Genomic DNA, 22,195 nt, shown 5'->3' with positions numbered 1-22,195 from the left:
TTAAAGCATTGCTTTACAATGTGAAGGGATCACATAGGTGTGTGAAATGTTGGACAACTCAATGATTTCCTGGTTTCTTTAGTATTCACAAGGTATTTATCCACTGGAAAATAGCCTCAAATTATTTTCAGATTTTTTGATCATGCTATTACACAAGAAATCAATGCTTAGATCAACTTGGTGCACTGAATTGCATTGCACTTGCCCTTTTCCCCATCTATTATGAATTTGTACATTTATTCCTCATATAACTTCTGTGGGCACAGCTTTGTGCTTTTAAACTCTGCAAGTCAACTATTTTCCTCTCCATTCCCTTTAATTTAAGTGTAAAACACAATTCTTGGCAGCATCCTCATGTAAGGGTCACCTGCCAATGAACACTGCGCTGGCTGCCCCCAGACACATCCACTGCCTCACTGGACATTCTGAGCCAGGTCATGCACTCTGCACGTGCCAGGGGCACCTTGTTAAACCTTCCAATCTCTTTCAAAGTGATATATCCCCTTTTTCTCTTCCTGGATCTCTTCCAGTAATTCAGGCATCAAACTGGCTTCTGCTTTTTAGCACAGTGTACAAATGACACAGGCTATTCCTGTTCTAAATCTCAAACATGACCTGATCTCTTTTCTAGAACTCAAGCTCTCAAATATACTTTCTTCAGCCCTAGTGCAGTCACAGATTGTTCTGAATGAAACTTCCTATTGTCCTTTCTTTCTGTTTTTAGAAACTACCTCTGTGTTTTACGTATTCTATGACTCTTTCTTCTTAGTGTGCTTTTCTAATTAGTTTCCAGCAAATCTCCCAAAGTCAAGATTGTGTAAAAATATTTTTCTTTTACTATCTTCCTATTTAATGTCAGAAATTGCTGGCAAGTCTAGAGTGGTATATTATTTAAATTCCCTTTCAAGTGACTTTTCAAACTTAGGAAATTTCAGTGCCAGTGGGACTTTCTTAGCCCCTTGCTCTTATCTGGATTATGATCTAGGTCAATGATGCTCAAGTCATCTCTTTTGAATTATGTCCCATTTCAAACAGATATGTAACATACAAAATTCACATCTACACAGTGGCTTATCCCTCAAAGACTCATTTCTCAACACTTATCCACCACGGACTCTGGCACCTCAGGATAGCTGCACTTACCAAGAATATCCAGAGAATTTCAGAGATCAGCTACTTTTAACCACTCCATGCCACATTCCTTTCATCCCAATGTGGCAATCTTCCTGTCCTTACCTACAGGTGGAATGGCACAGAAAAGCCAAGACATAGAAAAGCAGCTTTCCTTCCAGGCAAATATTTGTTGTTGTGCTTCTACAGCATTGCTGGCTTACACAATTCTGGTTAGTCTTACAAGAGTGGGGAAAGGCAGCCAACCCTTAGCCCTGGCCAATAGCCAAGGGGCAAGTCAGTGCCAGCATGATAAAAGCAACCACAGCTTCACCTCAGCTGTAAATACAAGGGCTGGGACTTTCCCTGAGACTTTGACGGGAAGCTCTTTCATCCCACACAGACAGAAAAGGCTTGCAACATCCCCTCACATATTCCTGCCCTGCACGCTCACCCTCTAGATAAATACCAGCTGGGCTGCCAGGGTTTCTGCATCTGTTCCAGGCAGCAGGACCTCTCTGCAGTTCCTGAGGTTTCCCTTGGTCCAGGAAAGCTCTTGCTTGCTCAGGGGGACTGCAGCAGGTTGAGTGCACAGGTGAGTTTTACATGGATGACACAGGTTTCTCTCATTCCTGCAGGTGAGAATGGGGAGCAAAATGGCTAAACTGTCAACCTGAGAAGTTTAGGTGGGCCTGAAGTTAAATTTTTAAGTCTTTTGATGAAATTTTAGCCCTGCCTTTCCCTCTGCTAGACAATAAGACCAGAAAGCCAGGCTATGTCTCCTGGGTTTTTATTGACATCATACAATCTTTTTGTAGCTAAGAGCTGATGTAAGGAAGCACTGAGAAATAAGAAAGTAATTTTATGTGTAAAGTCAGGACAAACCAAAACTTCAGATTTGTCAGTTAATATTCAGAGAGCTTACATAGCAGATAACAGGCTTATGTAATCTTCCAGAGGTGTTTGTCATAGCTATTGTTATACAGTGAAGAAAAAGCTTCTGCAAATAAGGATTGGTCAGTGAGGTTTAAATAATGAAGCTAGAAAGTGGATTTTCTTTCCTATGGCAGAGCCAAAATATTGGTTTGAATTTTAGCAGCAAGGGAAGGGTGCTGTTTTAGCCTGAATTATCAGGCTAAAAAAAGTTATCACTAATAAAAGTTGGAACTAATGATTTTTTTACTTATGGATTCATGTGTGGATTTCAAGTTCTCTCATTCCATTCAAGCAGCATACCAATTTTAATGCTGTTTAATATTTTATAAGCAAGGGGCTTCAATGCTGCAGAGAGAAATGGATTTTTCTTAAATATTGTCTTATACCAGCTCCACATTATTAATTCAGAGAACATTTGCAGCTGTCAGAACTGTTCTTCAGCTTTGATATAGGAAAATTTCATATCCTCTCTAAATCTGTAACGCAAACTGTCACTCAGACTGTAGGCCAATTTTTTCAAGTCTGTTAAGACTCCATAAAATGATGCAATTAGAGGAAGATGAAAATTCTTTTTTAGACGTGGCCTTTCTGAAGCTCCTAGATTTGTTAACAGCAATGATTTAGACTACCATGAAGCAGCACTGTAACTACATACCAAAATATTGCAATAATCATTGAGAAACCAAGCATCGCTGTTTTCTTCCTCCCCACTGGACTTTCCTCACAAAAATATATTAGGCACTTTTCATATTTGTGCATTTTTAGGCAGTTTTTTAATTACTTCTCCTAGTTACAGGCAGAAATGATAATCAGATGAAGTTCTACTTTGTGTTGAGAAATTATGAACAAAGTGTGTAGCCCACACTAGTAGCTGGTTCCAGAGCAGGAGCTCACTTGGGAATGAATCTGCTGCTCTCCACCATGTATGATTCCATGTCTCACACTGCAGAGCAGCTGAGGACAGGCAATCTTGGCTGCTCATGGGGGAAACAAACCAATCTCACAGCTAATTGCAGCTAAGCTCACAGGACCAGACCAGGGCTACTCCAAAGTAAAAACCCCATCAGCGTGGGTGCTGGGTGCTCCCTATAAACCCAGCCTCTCAAAACTACAGACAGCAGCTGAGACTTTAAGGCAGGGTAATTAAAATCTACATATTTTAAGGTCTCCTTCACTGCTCCCTAGTCTATTTCTTATTTAAACCACTTTATTTGGTAACTTCAAGATTTGAGCCAACATTGCTTCGTTTCTCATCTTGGTTGCTGAACTAGCAGAGTGAAACTGCCAGATTTTCAATATCTTATTTTCTCTGGGACTTTTTAGAGGCATTGGCAGTTTGGATTTATTTCTACTCTATTCAAATTTTCTTGTATATTGACTTTGGAGTTCAAAAGCTAGGTTTTGGGAAGAAAATGTAGAGACAGGTATTTAACATTTGAATGCTTATTGCATTTCAATTGTGGGGAGCTTTCTGTCCCTGTGTGCTCTAAAACAAAATACTGGGTATTTTTTTCCTCTTTTGACATCACTGTTTAGAACCAGATACTGTCTTCTTTTTTAAAATTTCTCCAACATGTACTCCCCTTTGTGAGAGCACCGTCAATAAAATACGCATTTGGTTCCCTTGCTAGATGTCTGCAGGCAGGGCTGTGAGAAGCAGGGGCACTCCCAAATGCCCTGGGGAGCTCTCCTGGGCTCCCAACAGCTCTGTCTCCCAGCTGAGGAGGTCTGAGCAGGGTTCTGGGACTGTGCTGGGGGCCAGCTCAGGGGAGCACTGGTTACACTGGTGCCTCTCGGACACAAGGAATAGCTGCCAGCAAAGGCATTCATTGGAGGGGTCACAGAGCTTCCTCCCAACTGCATAACGACTACTGAGTGCAGCCCTGCATGCACCACTGCCAAGGTGACTTTCAGCTTTGTTTTTACTTCACTAAACTGTTGAGGGCTGTCTCTGCTGATGGGGTTACCAGAGAAATGCCCCAACTTTGCTGGGGACAGGCTCAGGCTGCCTGGCTTGGGGCTGCTCTTCCAATGCTTGGCTGAGCTGCTTTGCTTGTTGCAGAGCCTGGATCAGCAGCACAGATCAGCCTGGCTCAGCAGCAAGGCTGGCTCTAACCTTCCACTGGGACATGCTGTTCCCGTGACTGTCTTTGAAAAACATGAGGTTCAGATTAAATCAGGATTGAGGACAGGTTCTTTGCTAAGGATAATTTCCCTACATGAAATTATTCCTTGGCTACATGAAATATGAAATTATCTTGGCTTTTCCAGAGTGGAACAGCCTTGCCAGGACAAGTAAAAATGTACAGAAAAACCACCTCCATAAACAGCACTATATGCCTACAAAATTAGGATATTAATAAATTTGATTTGAGTTCTGAAACATGGACTGCTCCAGAGTTCATACAACTTGGCACTTCAAAGGTGCTCAATTATAATAATCTGCTACAAACTGCTTGATCAATGGTGAAAAGGCTCAGCCATCCAATTCAGACAAGTTACAGCACCTGAGGACTTGGATCAAAGTGTTTTACTGCTGCCTACCACCTTTAGTGATGCCAACTATGTGAACAAGTTTCTGGAGGCCTCTAGATAAACAAGCCTTAAGAGCTAAGAAATTAAGTGGAGAGGTTGATTACCAAAGAGCAAAACACTTTCTGGCATCATTAAAGCAGAAGATAGTTTGACAAATGATTTCTCTGGGGTGGTCCCATGCTATGATGACTGTGAGAGCAGGAAATATGTAAAAAGACATGAGTACTCACAAAAAGTGGATAATTATGCAATAATCATAATAGCATAAAATGGTAATTCAATAAAGACAGTGAGTTTATTCAGAAAATTCAGTTCCTTATTTTGTATGGCATTTCCTTGCTGTATATCAAGAGAGGGTCACCCTGCAGGAGGGAATTACTTTGCCCAATTAGGCAATTACAGAAGCAGCATGACACTTTGTTTCCGACCTCCTGGCACCCTCTTCTTTGCTCTTCAGCTAAGTTTAGTAAAAAGCTTTTCGTTTGTCTCTGTTCCGAATATCCACTTTTTCCTTCACTCCTTTTTTTGCTTATTGCATGGTCTTGACACGCAGAACCAAGAGTGGCTTCTGCCTCAACCCCACATATTTCACAGGGGGAGGAAATGGGGTAGGTCTCAGACCCTGACTGAGACCCAGGAGCAAGCAGAAGACAGAAATCAGGGTGAGTTCTCTCTGAAGACCATGGTCCCTGTGTCAAAGGGCACAGGCAGCAGGGATTGGTAGGAGATGTGTTGTAAGGGTTCCTGTCCCCCATGCAGTGGCACAGGATAACTCTGGCTGCCCTGTAAGCAAGTTGGTGGCAGTGCTGCGCCCCAAAAGCAGCGTCCCAAGGCAGAGAGATGTCATTTGTACCAACATCTGGGCTGGGAGAGGAGCTAATAACTCACTGCTGTGCACACCCACCCCTGCTTGCCAGGCAGGAATCACCAGCAGCAGCTCCCCCATCTGCAAAACCTGGGCTGAATTCAAAGGATGCTTTGGTTCAAAAAAAACCCAAAAAAAAACCCAAAAACACCCATAAACCCTATATCTTTTCTTTTCTCAGCACAGGATGCCACCCTGAACAGCCCTGTCAATTTTTTACTAATCCTGTTGCTGGGTTTTTTTTTTTTCTATTTTAAGAGCATGTTTCTAAATTCAGGCTCCTCAGCAATTAATTTTCAAAGCCTGTAACTTGGGGTTATTGCTTAAAGAGTTTTGAAATCAGCAGCTCAGTAAGAAGGGGAGCTTCTTCCATCTTGGCAAGTATTGAAAAGATTGTCTGATAAGAATTTTTCTGTGTTGAAAAATGCAACAGCAAATTATAATATCTATCTCACTCTTTTTTTTTCCTTTTGTTTTTGGGGTACTTTGGGTTGGTGTGTTTTGGGGGGTTTTTTTTGAGGAATAATTTCTTCTGAAAATATCAGTGTTCATTTTGTCCTGGAGGCAGGCATGTCTCTGCAAACGCCACTCAGATTCAGTGAAATGAGAGAGAAAAATGTTCAAGTCCACATAAAATAAAGAAAGGAAACAAAAAGGAGCAAGTAAATACAATTAGTACACTTCACATCAAGTGAGTAAGGGAACTGATGAAGTTATCCACAGTCTTGGGTTGTCCAATCATATGTCTTTAAACCTGGATTAATGAGCTTTCTGTAAAATCTGCTTGGCCCCATTCCTGAAATGTTGCAAATCCACATTTATTTGTTTTGGCAAGAAAATTTCATATTCATGCTCTGTTTTCCTTAAATCTTTCATCATCTTCTCACTTCTCAGATTTCTAAGAGTGTAAGATAGCCAAGAACATTGTCACTGCACCACTGCAGCCACTTTGCCCTTTCTTTTGTGAAAAGTGGAACAAAACAACTGAGCTTCATTCTCCCACTTGTGCAACCCAGTCCAAAAGCAAGAGAACTGCAAATCAAGAATTCATTAGTGTAAATGGGAAGAGAGTCCGGTTTTCATGCTCTCCTAGAGCTCATAATAAATATGTGGCATGAACACATTTTTAGTGTTCGGAAGGTCTGGTTTTGGTAGGTTGCTGGTTTAATTTCAGCTAATTCCAGTCTCATTGCAAGGCACTGATGGCTGTCAGTAAAAGCCTCCCAGATAAATCCCCTCCTCATTCTCCATTACTGTCAAGAGACTATAATGATGTTGGGTAAAAACTGCTCCACTCTCTTCCTTCTCTTTTGGTACAGACATGCATTTGGGTGTGTGTACTTCACAAATTTTTGGGGTGTCCATTACTTTAGCTTGACTTCTGTAGGAATGAGAAATCCTCTCAGTCGTGGAGAGGTACATGAGTGTCTCACATTTATGTCTGTTCCTCAATCATTTTTTTACTATGATTTCAAACAAATATACCAGGGGGACAGAGTGCTCACTTCTTCTCATGTTGCATGAAAGAGGGCAGCTGAAGACCCCACAGAAGAGTCCTGAAAAATTAAAGACTATAATGTGGCTATATACATTTGAAATACATAAAATCCACTAGAAGAAATGTTGCAGGAGTCATCTCCTGTGATTAGAAGCAGTTTCAATCAGTGCCTGTAATCAGCCAAGAAACACAAACCCCTAGGAAGCCAGACTTTATTATTTCTAGTGTTATTTCTCTGTGAGATGCAGCTACTTGTTACTGTCTCTAAATGGCAGATAAAAGATTCGCAAGAAAATCACTTCACAGCGAGGGAACACCTCGGCAGGAATCCAAGAGGTGCCTCTTCATGCCTGGTGGGTCTTCAAGCATGGCTTTCCAGGCCTCAGAACACCTCCTGGGCCAGCTGGGATAAACCCAGCACCCCTGCACTGTAGGCAGGGATCTCTCTCTCCTCACACTTGCTCACCTTCACGTGTTTTAAGAAATATTTTCATTCTTCTTGCAGTTGAATAGGCTGAATTGAAGCTTAATACCCACAAACCTCAAAATAAAACAACAGCCCTGAAGAGACTGAGGAAATGACTCAAGTTATGGCTGTGTATTATGGGAGCAGCTGGAGGTGGTGAGATTTCCAGCCCTCTCAGTATTTTGCTATGATTTAGACAACATTAAGCACATCTATTTAGGACTATATTTCATCTGCTTGAAGAGCCTCCAGGCAGTTTTAGTGTACTCCTGATAAAAAGTGAAGATGTGGGAAATGCAGTGTCCTCCATTGGAGGATTTATTGTCTCAAAAAATTATTTTTTATCAGCTTTGTCAAAATTTAAGAGTCCAGGATTTTCTGCTGAGAAGAACAGCAGATACTCATTTGCTTGAAAGAATGTTCTTGCATAATTTGTTGTAATAGGTTTGCAGGAGCTATTCTGCTGCTTTCTTGATGTGTTTAAACACTGGATTAATCATGGGACAGTAGTTTAGCCACATGCCTTTTAGTTTTAGGTTTATCAAGAAACAGAAAATGCAATTTGTATTTTAGGGCAGATTTGGTTCCACAAAAGTCATCTTGTAAGAAACATTTTTTGTTATAGAATGTCTTCCTTCTCTCTGTGGAAACAGTAAAATTAAATTTTAAGTAAATGGAATTGCCTCAGAGTAGTGTACCTGTCTTTCTGAGGACAATTTCTAAATCTCACTTCACCTGTTTTCCACATTACAAAAGAATGACTGTATTTAAGCATGTGTGAAATACTTCATAAAGTATTCCAAAGATGCAGTACTTCTTATACAAGAAATAAAGTCATTCTTTTCCTCTTTTTGTACTATATTTAATGAGCTACTATACATAATTTTACTGTATTAGGGTGTTTTTTTTCTAATATGCACCTTTTGATCATGAATTAAAAGACAAAGCAGGAGTCTTATTTAGAAAAAAAACCCTACAGCTAGGGATGATTTCTGCTTGCCAGTACTTGCAATAAACATTTAAGGCAATAACGAGAATTACCTCTATTTGAGAATGAAAGTTTAACTTTGGAGAACTTGACAGTATGGGAAACTAAGAATTATCAGAGAAAAAAGTATAAATCCAAATAAACATATGTACCCATTTAGTTATTTGTTTCAAGTTCACCATGCTCACCCACAGGTATGTAGAATTTAAAGGAAGCAATGAGAAACAAAGGCCTGATATTAAAAAATTTAAAAATAATCCTGGCCATGTCCACTGCCTCTGGCACTTTTGGTCATAGGCAGGGCTCTTTATTGCCCCCAGCATAAGTACCTGCCATTGGGATGGTGTCAAAGCACCGTGGCTACCAGGAGTGCTCAACCACGATTGAGAAGGATGTATGTTTATCAGGTAGGAAGGGATTAGGGGACACAGAGGCAATGGGGGAGCAAACCTGACTGAACCTGCTTGGTCTGTTCAAAGAGGCATGAGGAAGGTCTGCAGGACATGAGACAAGGGCTTATTTTCACCATTTCAACATTAAATGCCAACTCAAGATTAGCTCACAGTAGCCCAGCAAAACTGAAATGAATAATCACATCAGGTCCAACAGAGTTCAGGGCTTACTCTCTGTAGTGGTGGTGGGAACCTCTTCTCAAAATGTTTTGGAAGAGAATGCTCTGAACCTCTGTTATTTAAACGAGCTGTCTTGTGCTCAGCCCTGCCTGAGTGGTTCAAACAATGTAAGCAAGTTCCTGAATCCATGAAAGGAACTGCATGCTTCCAGGTGTTTCCTGACCAGAGGGATACTTTGACTTTGACTGAAAAAACCTCTGCAGAGGCTTGAGGACTTGTCTATGTGGATGCTATGTGAGAAGGCTCAGCTGATCTTTGCTGTAATGAAAACAAGAGATACAGATGCCGAAAAACAAAACAAAACAAACAAAAAGGCCAACAAAAGCCAAACCAGAAACAGCTAAATCCTCCCTGTTAAAAGAGAAGTGAGGTTATGGTGTGATGTAAGAAGCCATGTTGGTAGCTTAAAATGAGGGCACAGTCTGAACCCAAGCCACTTGTCCAGATGCCCCAGGTTCACTCCTGTACAAGCAGAGTTAGTGAACCTTAGCAAAGAATTAACTTCTCCATGGAGCAAGGTACTATTAGAGTTCATCTGTGCAATGGACTCCATTTAATAAGCCTCCAACTGTCAATTCAAGAATCTCTCCATCATTATAGAAGAATAACCCTTTTGAAATATGGGAAACCAAGATTTTCCTGGACAGGTGAACTTAGAAAACAGATTTCACATCCAAATTCTATTACAAAGAATCACTGGAACAAGTAGTCAATATTGTTGCCATGAATTCTGTATAGCCATATGTGAATTTACACATATGAATCTACACTCAGTTATATAGTGAGCAAGATGTTTTAAGTCAGAACTTTCATTTGCCTCCAGAATACTGTACTAGAGCAATGGCAATCTGCTCCTGAAAGGCCATTCCCATCCCTTACACTCTCTATTATTTGCACAGAGTAACAGAATCGTTGCTGTTATTTACATGGAAATAGCAGTAAAAATAATTAGTTTACATAAAAAGAAGGCCTTTGACCCATCATTTTTACAGTTAAAATCCCATAATATTTGCTGTGTGTATAATCCTTCTGTCCACCTTTGGGATTAAGATTCTTACAGTGTTGTAAATCCTGGCTCTAGTTCCTACAGTAGACAACACCATGACCTACTTATAAACCTTCCTTTTACATGGCAACAGGTCAAATTTCTTTGGCCTTTTCTCTTCTCATGGTCCTTATATCCTGCTTTGTGTTTTAAAATTTTGCCCTGAATCAAGAGATAAAAGAATATAATCCCAGTAAAGGATTGTGGACAAAGAGGGGAAAATACAGAGGTTCTGTCACAGCTTGGAGCCACCACAGGCAACCAAGAAACATCAAGTGTTAAAAAATGGATTTTTTCCCCGAGCAGAATAGCAAGCAGGGTACACTAGATCCTGAAGGTGGGAAGGTGATGTTACATGGGAAGTACAATTCAAGAAGAAAATTAGGTCAGGAGATTGGCATCTGCTTAAAGAAACACTGTTAAAAGCAGAGACATAAAGATTGCAATGCAGAGCACGGACTGCCATAAGAGAGCCATGTGGCTGGACCTGCCAGTTCTTCAAAACTTTATATTCAAATAACACACATAAACCAAAATCTATGGACAAGCACAGAATTGTGCCAATATGTTGATATGATTTGAAAAGCCACAGCACAAAAACAAATATAATTAGTAAGGTACAAATAGAATAACAAAAAGTTTCTTGTAAAAACATAAACTGTTAAAGAAAAATCAAGGAGAGAATTGATCCACCATTCAACTGAGGGAAACTATTGACTAGTGACTCCAAGAAAGCCAACTCTGTAATGGCTATTTTGCTTTTGTTCAATGCAAGGGTCAACCATGACAGAAGGGTTTACATCAGTAGTGAAGAGCTGGAAATACATGCTAAATGACAGAAAAATGAGATTAGGCCATGCTTATGTGAGTTAAATGACCTGAGATCAGTGAGGCTGATGGAATTCATCTCACACCATTTAGGTGATAACTGAAGCACTTCCACAGTTGTAAATACTGTGTTTAAGAATTGTCTGGAGGAGGTAAAGTTTTGAAAGACTGGAAAGATAATAACAGATATTTTTAAATGTAAGATGAAAGAGGAGGTGCAGAATTATGGTCCTTTTAAATGATCCATTTAAATACAATTCTCAAGCAAATAGAGGAAGCAAACAGAATATAAGAAAGAAATAGATGATAGGCACATGGATTAATCAAGAATAAGACATTCCAAACCAACCCCATTATTTCTTATAAAAAGATAACAGGCCTTGTGAATCACAGAAGTGATACAACTTAACACGAGCAAATTTTTTAGTATGGTAAATGTTAGAAAAAATGTCAAAAGCAAACTAAAAAAATGCAGTTTGGATTAAACTAATACAAGATAGGGTTCTGTGGAACTAGCAAAAGAAACATTTTTCAGTCTTTCTATTAACCATTGTCAAAATAGACTGCATTTACTGCAGATATACAGGGGGTTTCTCCTGGAAAAACTCCTATTCTTTCATTAAATGGCATCAATGACAGTGTAGACATTCTACTTATTAAAGCTGACAAAGTTGACAATCTGACAAAGTTGAAAAGGGCTGCAAGCAAATTATAGGACAGCCTGGAAATCAGAATAATCTTGACAAATTGAAGCTACAGTTTGAAAAAATATGATACTATTCAATGGGAACGAGTGCACGATACAGCTCTGAAAACAGTACAGAAATCAAGGATGAAGTAAGTGGCATGGGAGAGGTACAATTAAAGGACTGGGTGTAGGAGGATGCATTTGCATTGGTATTTCAGTTCTGCTCAGATGTAGAAGCAGATCATCACTTTCAAGCTTTGCTTTACACTACAGGGTTGTCTTGGTGGACCCGAATGCATTCAGATGCTAGTGGGCATGCAGGCTGCAGGGCTAAAGTCACTCCAAGGTGGAAATCTGACATGTGGATGGTGTGCAAACAATGAGCTCAGCACCAGGTGCTGCACTCCCCATCTTGGTCCCTGTTGCCACACACCCCTTGCTAAAGCACTCATCACCTTCATGCATCACAAGCTGACTGACTATTGAATCAGCTGTGCTGTGAATGAGACAAATGTGACAGCAGGATTGCATATGGACTGTGAGGCAACCAAAGCAATCCTTTTCTGTCTGGTAAGAGCTCTGCGAGAGTGCAGTCAGCGCCACACTTTTAATTAACAGCTGGAGCAGTTTAGCCTAGAAACATCAGAAGAAAGCCATGAGAAAGATTACCTCTCTCAGAAAAACAAGTTACAGGAAAGATGTGGGACTGTTTTATTTCTAGAAGAAAAGGGTGAAATAGTAACAGCTTTCATGTCCCACAAAGGCTGCTGCGAAGAGAAGGGGGATAAACTGACACCTTTGACAGCTGTGTCTACTATGGGGGAGGCAATACAGATTGCTCATACAAAAATTTGCCTAATGAAATGGCTGAGAAAGCAGTAAGCAAGGAGCTTCAGCATCCACAACACAGGAAGGTCTCACACAAACACGTGAGACAAGTATCTGTCAGACTTGGTTTAAACACAGTTCATTCTGCTGTTGAAAGGACCTCTTAAGATCACAACCAGAGCAATTTCTTTTTTGTTCCTTTTTAAAATGTAAAAAGTAAAATTATCCCTGCTCCTTTCATCTTGTCTTTCTAACTTTTGAATCATTCCACCGATCTTCCATCTGCGTTTCATGTTACATCTTTCTGATATTTCCATTATCCATCCTATCTCCACTTTTCCACTTTTGGCATTTTACTTCATCTGTGGTATTCCTTCTGCTAGGATATCCCTCCTTTTTCCCATGTGCAAAGCAATCTGCCTGTCTTAATTCAATTTCCTACATTTTCAAGAATTTGCACATAACTGCTTAACTAAACATTGTACCTTCCCCTTCCCCTTTGTTCACTTCCCCTTAGCGTTTATACAGTGGGGGAAAATGACAGTGTTGCAGGTGACTTCTTTTATTTCCAGCATCTCCTTTCATCTTTACTGACCAAGAAAACTCAGAGATTACCACCATTTTCCTTAAAACAGGATAACTCTGTGTAGAAGAATACGACAACAATGCAGAGGAGAAAGGACACATCTATCATTGCAGAAGTTTACATAGATTATCTTTCAAATAACAAAAGGCATTACTAGTGCTCTATGTTATGAGGATGGATATAAGGAAAAATATTATGTATGCATACAAATCTCTATGGCATTTTCTCAGATAATTTACAGCTACATGTGTAAAAGAACAGATAATGATTACTGCATGTTTCTTTGCTGGTACTTCTGCTTTGCTCTGGTGCTTTGAAAGCACCCAGCCCAACCCATGGGCATGGAGCAGAGCTCCACTGCCACCAGCTGCTGAGTGAGAGCCCAGTGTCAGCCTTTGGGCTGAGCTGTCAGGTACCAAAACACCTTGTGTCCCTTGTGATATATTTCTGCTTCCCATCTGTCACGCTGATACACCACAATAAAACACCTCATTCTATAGAAAATTACTGTCTTCTTAGATTGCAGCTGCTGCTGCCATGAATCTGGGAGTCCAGTTTCCTTCTTTTGCCTTTAAAACCACACAGTTGCCCTGAGATGCTGCATTTTCTTCAAACACAGGCAGCAGTGCCAGGATGTGCCTATGCACTCCCTATATGCTCCGTCCTACTGCCTGAATTAACCACCAGACAGTCACTGCCAACCCACTGAACTCTTCTTTTGGTTCAGTTAGAGCCAGCTGACACAAAGACATGTCAAAAACAAGAAAAAGAAGGGTTCTATTGAGAACATTAACTTAATTACTATATTTTTTAGAAGGCATGCAGAAGACCTGGAATTTAAAAGTAAACTTGTTTTGTCTTACATGTGATTTTCAGAAATAACAGATGCACTATCAGTTTTACAATATAATCCATTTGTTAAAAATTTCTTTGGTGAATAGTTTATTTCTAATATATAATTTGTGCTTTCATAATAGCTATGGGCATCCTTATTATCTCTTACAAAGAAAAAGTGAATTCTGCTCAATTTATTCAAGCAAATTGTCTGTCTTGTTAAAAATGGTATTAAGCTATATTAGACCACAAGTACTAAAGCAAACCTTAGCTCTCTTCAGCTTTCTATCCCTTTTACACTCCCTTTTCATCTTAGATAGCACTTCAGGAAACCATATTTTGGGGAAAAAAACCTATTTCTTACATTATTTTTTTCCTTTAATTTCCCTCTTTTTTTCTTCTCTGGCAAAAAAAAGTTCAGTGTTCACTAGTAAATGAAGTGTTCAGTATAAGTGAACAATGGAAGTATTTTATAGACTTCTTTCTCACTGGTGGATCCATTTCTATGTTAAATATGTTTATAAGCCCAAACAAAACATAACTCCACTGATCTACCAAATATAATACCTGATGTCATCCGTCTGAGTTTTGGTTTTTTCCATGCTTAGTTCAGACAGGAGAATGAATTGCACAGTTCACTCAGCAAAAACTTGAGGATTTCTTGAGGACAAATACAGACACTTTCAACTGGATGATTGAATGTTACAAATAAGTTTTTATTTTAGATAGGAGACTACTTTATTAAAAACTAAAATTAAGGAAGGAGAGTTGAGTCTTATTAGGTACTGAGTTGGACCATTATTAATATTACATAAGCAACCCTTCTGTTCTTTTTGAAATACAGACAATCCCCAGAAAGGAATTTCATAGCTTTAGTCACATTAGAGCCTCGTGGGACATTGATAAAGCCTTCAGAGAATGATTTTCAAATATGTCAAAGGACCTTGCAACTTTATGCATGTGTCAGAGCACACAAATATGCAAGGCACATTCAGATGGGTCCCTTTGAGGATCGGTTTTCATGCTCGGTGTACTACTTGTCAAAGTACGTGGAGTCCAGCTGCAGAGAGCCAGGGTTAGCCCCCTGCTGCACTGCAGAGCCTCCCGTGGGGCCTGTCTGAGGCACACACATCCTCCAGCCCACGGGTGCTCAGCCCTCCTCTGCCTCAATCCTATCCTTCCCGATGACCAGAAGCATCTGCCTGGGCACCTCTGTAAGCCAGGGCTCCCAGAGCTCAGGGCAGGAGTGCAGCTGGGCAGGCAGAGGCCAGCCGAGGGCTACATAGCTACATACAGAAACAGTCCAAGAAAAAATCTTCACATTCGATTCTCAGAATAAGAATTTATGTGTTTCTCTTGCAAGCAAAGTATGTGCCCTAAAGCATAGGCCACAGCTGTTTGCGTCCTTGACTCACAGCTCTTATCCCTAAGTCATGGCAGGTAGGGAGAAGCTGAGGCCTGACTGTGTTCATTCACCAAACAAATGCAAGTTTTGGGTCAAATAATTTAAAATCATGTCAGATTTTTAAAAAGAAAAAACTGTTCAGGCTAGAGGAAAATACAAAAGAAAGTGAAGAACATCATCTCGGTGTTTTAAAAGGCAGTGTGTATAAATTGCAGCATTCTGAATGGTACTTCACAGAAGAATGTAAGCAAAGGGTCATAAACAACAGGAGCAAAGAAGTTGTTTTGGTTCTAACTAAACATTTCATGCATTTTTTTCTTTACAATTTCACCTGCAAAGTGTAAAACCTGTTGGTCCCACAGCTCTAATTAGGACAGTTAGCTATGAGGCAGTTTAAGAATTGAACTGGGGCTCTGCAAATTAAATTGCTGCTCTAAGCACCAAACTGATGCACAGTCCAAGAGACAGGTCAGACGGGTCTGTCTAATGGACAGACCCTGAGACCAGGGTCTCCTGTTGGATGTCTTGGGTGTTCTGCTCTGAGTCCACCTTTGTTAAGGGAGAGCAGTGTGTGGACCTACTGCAAGACCTATGGAACAGACCTTTTTGATTCTGTATTTGTAGCATGGGTCTCACTCTGCAAGTACAGAGCGAACACACTGCCATTGCATGGATAATACATTAAAGACTTTGAAGTTGCCAGGTACAGTGATAAAGGTAGAGAGATAAAACCTCAAAGAGAATTTTACTATGAGTAATATATAAATATCAAAAATCTATTTTCAACATGAAATATTCAAGTCCACTGTCCAAATGCTTCATGGAACATTCTTCAGGAAATTGAAGAACAATAATAAAACAAACTGGCACTGACTATTTTCATTAAGGAAATACTGAGAATAATAGATAGGTTTATAGCTACTTTTTATAATTACCCTTCATAAAGTATTTTGAAAAAGACCTTCCAGGTTCTAATCTGATTAGAAACAGACTCCTCCTCAATGCTTTTCTACAGCATAAATAAGCAGCAATTACTCTGAAAAGTATGGTACCCTTGCTCTCTGTACTCCTGTGTCTTTTCCTCCAAATTTCTCTTTGAGAGTGGAAAACTGAAAAGGTTCAGCTGGATGTTAAAATCCATATAATAGATGGAAAAGAGAGTGCTGTAAGACATGGAGGACTGAATATTCAGAATGGTTTTTTAAAAACTGTACATTAATCTTCTGAGAGTGTGTATTCAGAAGAGTGTGCAGGATTCATATTAAAGGACAAGAAGAGGCTAAGGTGTCTATTTTGTACACCCAGAGTGAATACAAACCTTTTATTTCCAAGAGATTGATGTTTTGCTTAGTTTGTTCCTTTTTTTTTTTTTTAAAGATGAATAAAAATTCTTCCAACACGATGGCTTTGGCTCCTAACACTTCTAATAAAAGAGAGACAGTGTGCATATTTGGAACTGGAGATTTTGGACGCGCCCTGGGGCATAAGATGATTCAGTCTGGCTACCCAGTGGTGTATGGAAGCCGAAGCACCCAGATATCCAACCTGATTCCCAAGGATGCAGAGGTGTTGGGCCACGCAGAGGCAGCACAGAAAGCTGCCATCATCATTATAGCAATCCAGAGGCAGCACTACAACTTTCTTACACCACTAGCAGAGGTTCTCCGTGGAAAAGTCTTGGTGGACATAAGCAACAACTTGAAATTAAACCAGTATCCCGAGTCGAACGCGGAGCACCTGGCACAGCTGCTGCCCGGCAGTAAGGTTGTGAAAGCCTTCAACACCGTGTCAGCCTGGGCCCTGCAGTCAGGCACGCTGGATGCAAGCCGGCAGGTAAGGCTGAGCAACAGAGATTTCCTCTGCCACAGAGTTACACATCACATGGCTTCTTCTCAGCTACACAAAACACACCCAAGACAGCAGAATTAGGCAGAGCTGAGATGATGATGTCACTATAGTCTCTCATTTCAAACTAAAAGTGAGCTAAATTTACTTTGGATTTTTCATATGGTATGACATTGAATATAAATATCTGGCCTCTGAATTCAGAAAGGTGTTTAGAGACACCAGAAAAGTAAAAGAAGAAAGATAGCAGAGCTACAAAGGAGATTTGATACAAGAAATCAGGAGTGTTGCATCAAGTGGTCATCAGAGGTCTAAAGTTAAACAGAAATGAGACAGAAGGAATTTTCACAGCAAGAATAAAATGAAGAAAGCAAAACAAGGGAAGTGATAGGGCAATGAGTATTGGCAAAAGAAGTATGCTGAAAGGTGAATAAATTAAAGCTTTTTAAATCATCACCACCTAAGTTTAACACAACATCAGTGTATGCAAATTGTTTTAACCACCTCCTCAACCACAGGCCAGCAGGCACAGAGCTGGCCATAGGAAGCAGATAAATAATTTATTATGGCCCTGTTTTCAGTCACTTCAAACAACAGCGCTCTTGTACAACACATGAAATCATCCAGCTACTCAAAGCATTGCTAACTTTGCTGCCAGATAAATGGTTTTGGCTAGATACCCAAGGGCTTCCAAGCCAAGGTTCTTTAAACCCTCACCAGCTCAAAAAAAGCAGAAATTGCCCCCTTTCTCCCAGCTCCAAAAGGACTATATTGTCTTACACACTCACAGAAAAGATGTTTTCTTCACTATTTTACTACATCTGGAAAGAACTAATATTTACTTTTGTGACAGGCAAATCGCGTTTTAAAGATCTCTGTCCTCACTTCCCTGGAGTATTTAGGGACCACTATAGCAGCAACTGAAAATTTTGCTCTTACTTCCTGCTACTGAAAATTTTGCTTCAATTTAGCCCTATGAAATCTTGTGCTTACAAACTACTTGCACATCTTCAGAAAAGTATGTCAAGTTTTCTACTCAAAGACATACACTAAGCCTGTTATACATTGTTCTTTCCAGATATAAAATTTTGCCAATTGAAGCAATCTTCTTCCCTAAAGTAAAGAATCATATTCATTTACTTTTTTGACAAAAGCACCTATAGGGTACATTTTTGCCTATGTTAATTTGGGTCAGCAGTAAGCAGAGTAAGCAAAGAGGCAGCCAAAGAAGCTTGTTCTTACTGTCCATACCCAGGCAGGATGGCAGCAGAGAAAGTCACAAAAATCTGTAAAAAAAATAAACTTCTGTTTGTTTTTATCTGCAGGTGTTTGTCTGTGGAGATGATGTGGCAGCTAAAGAAATGGTCATGAATATTGTTCGTGCACTGGGTCTCACTCCAGTAGATAAGGGATCCCTCTTGGCTGCTCAGGAAATAGAAAATTACCCTCTGCAACTCTTTCCAATGTGGAAGTTTCCCATCTTTTTGTCTCTTGGCCTAACTGCATTCTTCTTCTTATACTGTGTGGTTCTTGATATAATTTACACTTATATTTATGAAAAAAATGACTTTTCATTTTTTATTGCAATTACCATTCCAAATCGGGTCTGCCCTGTAATGGCACTCATCCTTCTCGCCTTGGTGTATCTGCCTGGTATATTTGCTGCAATTATTCAGTTATACAGAGGGACCAAGTACCGCCGTTTCCCAGACTGGCTAGACAAATGGATGCAGTGTAGGAAACAGCTTGGACTGATAGCCTTGGCGTTTGCTTCCCTGCATGCTGTGTTCACCCTTGTTACTCCATTGCGCGCCTTTGCAAGCTGGAGAACCGGCAAAGGAATCATCTCCCAGGTAAGTTTTGTTCCCTGCTCTAAGTCTTGCTTTCTTCTGGCCCTGTTAAAATACTACCATCTACCTGGAGCTTCAGAAATCCATGTGGACAGTCCAATGTTCTTTAAAATAGAGTCATATTCCTAGCTTTTGTTTCTTTCAGACATTGATATATTCATATTTTGTTGATGTTATGTTGAGCTGAGGGGATTTCTGGCCTCAGTCTTCCTCCTAGATAGTTGACATATTAATAAAATAATCAGGGAAAATGTAAACATTATTTCTTCATATATCTTCAGAAATATAACATGACTTTCTGATCTTACTTAACAAAGGATCACATATCTCTCTTCAACAAGTCTACAGAACAGTAAAATATGCACCTCAAATACAGTTACATGGAATCTATATGTAATATAATTCTTCTGCTTTTTGAACAGGCATTCAAAGTAAATCTCTGATGATCAGAGAGTTAATGTATAACATTTATCTCCTACTTACCTGTAAGGAAACTTTTTCTCCTTATTGGTTCTAAAACTTCTATCACTAAAATACACCTGGTCTTCTTTTCTTCAGGCCTTGAACAATAAAACTGAACCACTCGACCACACTAAGGCCTGGCTTAGTGACTCTTATTTGGCTTTGGGAATTTTAGGATTTTTTTTATTTGTTCTTCTGGGAATAACTTCCTTGCCTTCAGTCAGCAACAATGTCAACTGGCGAGAATTTAGATTTGTTCAGGTAAGAAGACCATCTCTAAAAAACCTTCTTTAAAAACACCTCCTTTCCTTATCAACAGTGGCCATGGGCAGGTTTACTAGAGATTTATGTCTTTCCTTCATTATTTTCTCCAAATGTGCATTATCCACCATCACACAGTGAAAAAAACATCTACATGGCCATACTGCTGTAAAAACTCACAACTGCTCTGATGGCTGCTTATGGTACAACTGGGATTACTGTATTAACAAGAGAAAGCTGGGAAGATGTGAGCTCCTAAATGAAAAACAGAAAGCTGACTTTTACATCAAATTCCACAATTGTACCAAGTCACAAAATAATTTAGCCATTTTATTGGGTTAATTTTTTTGGTTCACAAGATAATTCACTTAAAATAGAACTGAAAATTACTTTATAACTCAGATCTTCTCAATGCCAAGCATCTAAAGAGAATCTGCAATTTCTGCAGACTGCAAAAACTGCTGTGACTGTAAACAGGCTGCCCTTGGTAACACTATAATCTCAGCTCTCCATTTGGAGGAAGTTTGGTGCAAGCTGCCGTGCCTCTGCAGGAGCTGGGCTGGAGGGGAGGGGAGGCAAGAGAAGGGGAAATTACTATCAATGAATGTTTTATCAGGGCAAAAAACCTGCACAGTATGATACTTCTGGATGGATTAGCACTACAGCATAAAAAAATCTTTAATCTCCCCACTAAATGTCAGCATTTTCTCTGCTTTTTCACAAATTTGACAGCCACTAGGCAGTATGTGGGAGCTAGGAAAAATTATAAGGGCTACTGATAGAGAAAAAACCAAACTATTTAATCCATATCCATTTTAATTTATTTTTTTTAAATAATAAGAGCCTTTATGTTATATAAAACAGTTTCATTTCACCAGTCCCCAAGTTGGCATATGCCACAAATCTTACTGTGTCCTTAAATCTGCATTTATTCTGGTTTAATTTACTGTTTTAACCTCCATTTCTCTCCTTCTTTTTTTCCTTCCTTCTCCTTTAGTCCAAACTGGGATATCTGGCACTGATTTTGTGCACTGCACACACGCTGGTTTATGGTGGAAAATGGTTCCTGAGCCCATCAGCATACAAGTGGTATCTTCCAAACATCTATATCCTCTCCCTCATTGTTCCATGTGCTGTACTGGTTGTCAAATTTGTGCTGATATTTCCTTGTATAGATAAACGTCTCACACAAATTCGGCAGGGCTGGGAGAGAAATCCCAAATACTCAAAACAGTCAAATTACGTTATCAACAAGTCTGCTGTATAATTAGACTACACTGTATTATTAAAAAATATATTATGAGGGCATATTCAGATGAAGTCTTAAGCTACTCTGTCTGTAAAGGGAGAGAAAAAGTGAAAACTTGGCCAGGCTCTATAAAACAAAGCCACACCAATGACAAGCTTTAAATACAAATGAGGCCACTGAGTTTCTGCACCCCAGGCATGCTTTCAGACAGGTGCAGACCCTCTCACTTTATTTCCCCTTGCCTATTTACCCTCCATCCTAAGAAGGGTATGTGAGAAGTAGGTGTTGTTCCATGTCCCTCTTCTGTTGTCCTGAACTCCTCCAGAGCTGAGCAGAACCACAGAAACCTTTGGTGTTAGACAGTCTTTGCTCCTCTTTCTTATCCTGTCCATCAGGACTCAGCTCTACGTGCACCTACACATTTCCACAGAGATCCATATGCACACCTGCATGAGTTTCCACACATTTCCCTGTTTCTAACCCCAGAAGCCACCAGCACCAACAGAACAGGAGCATGATGGATGCTAGCTAAGGAACAGAGCTTTGCCTCCCAGCATTGTTTGTCCTCCATTAATATCTGATCCAAGATGAGAGCTATGTTGATGCCTTGGAGATGGTTGAGTAAGATTTGTTTGGTTTGTGTACAGGAACCCTGATGTTCAAAGTGTGTGGGTCAAGGACTGCTGAATCTTTGCTTGTACTGCTCTACCAGAAATTCAGGGGCAAGGGGAAGGAGTAGAGATCAAAATGGCAGAGATGTGAGAAATGCTTACAAGCCTCAGCTTTTCAAGTATAGGCAAAAAAATGATTTGTGATTTTTTTGTGTAAGCAGTGAGTTGCAAGAAAAGAAACTGAAGGAAAATCCTTTTATTTGAGGGGTTATATGTCATAGTCATATCTCATGAAGATAATACTGTTGATTTTTCAAAAAATAAATTGCTGGATGTGATATTACAGAAATTCTATGAAAATTGATTTTTCAAAAAATAAATTGCTGGATGTGATATTACAGAAATTCTATGAAAATGCACATGTTTTAAAGACAATAAAGATTTTTTTTTACACCATTGAGCTCTGTTATTATTTTGGGAACCTGTTCTGCTAAGATGCAACTGCTGGCATGCTCAGTTGCACAAAGGTGTTGGGAAGCCTTGGAAAAAATACTAAAATGGGATCCTGCCTTCAGCCAGCTGCCTGGACATGTCTTCCCCCATCTTTGTTTGCTTTTTGGATGCTCACATAAGAAGATCTTTGCTTAGTCATCCAAGTAGGCTGAGGATGTTG

The 22,195-nt window shown here is 39.8% G+C and overlaps 1 protein-coding gene across 1 annotated transcript; it reads left to right on the top strand.

The window, feature by feature from the left end:
- The first annotated feature begins 1,590 nt into the window (after nucleotides 1–1,590).
- Nucleotides 1,591–21,862, top strand: STEAP4 (STEAP4 metalloreductase). Its single transcript, XM_026795954.2, has 5 exons — nucleotides 1,591–1,705; nucleotides 16,622–17,077; nucleotides 18,415–18,942; nucleotides 19,498–19,662; nucleotides 20,660–21,862. Exons 2-5 carry the CDS (start codon nucleotides 16,622–16,624, stop codon nucleotides 20,927–20,929), a joined length of 1,419 nt encoding a protein of 472 aa, XP_026651755.1. The 5' UTR covers nucleotides 1,591–1,705; the 3' UTR covers nucleotides 20,930–21,862.
- Nucleotides 21,863–22,195: the final 333 nt, after the last annotated feature.

Source organism: Zonotrichia albicollis, chromosome 1 (genome assembly GCF_047830755.1).
Source record: "Zonotrichia albicollis isolate bZonAlb1 chromosome 1, bZonAlb1.hap1, whole genome shotgun sequence".
In the NCBI taxonomy this organism is placed as follows: domain Eukaryota; kingdom Metazoa; phylum Chordata; class Aves; order Passeriformes; family Passerellidae; genus Zonotrichia; species Zonotrichia albicollis.
This window is presented reverse-complemented; position numbering and strand designations above follow the sequence as displayed.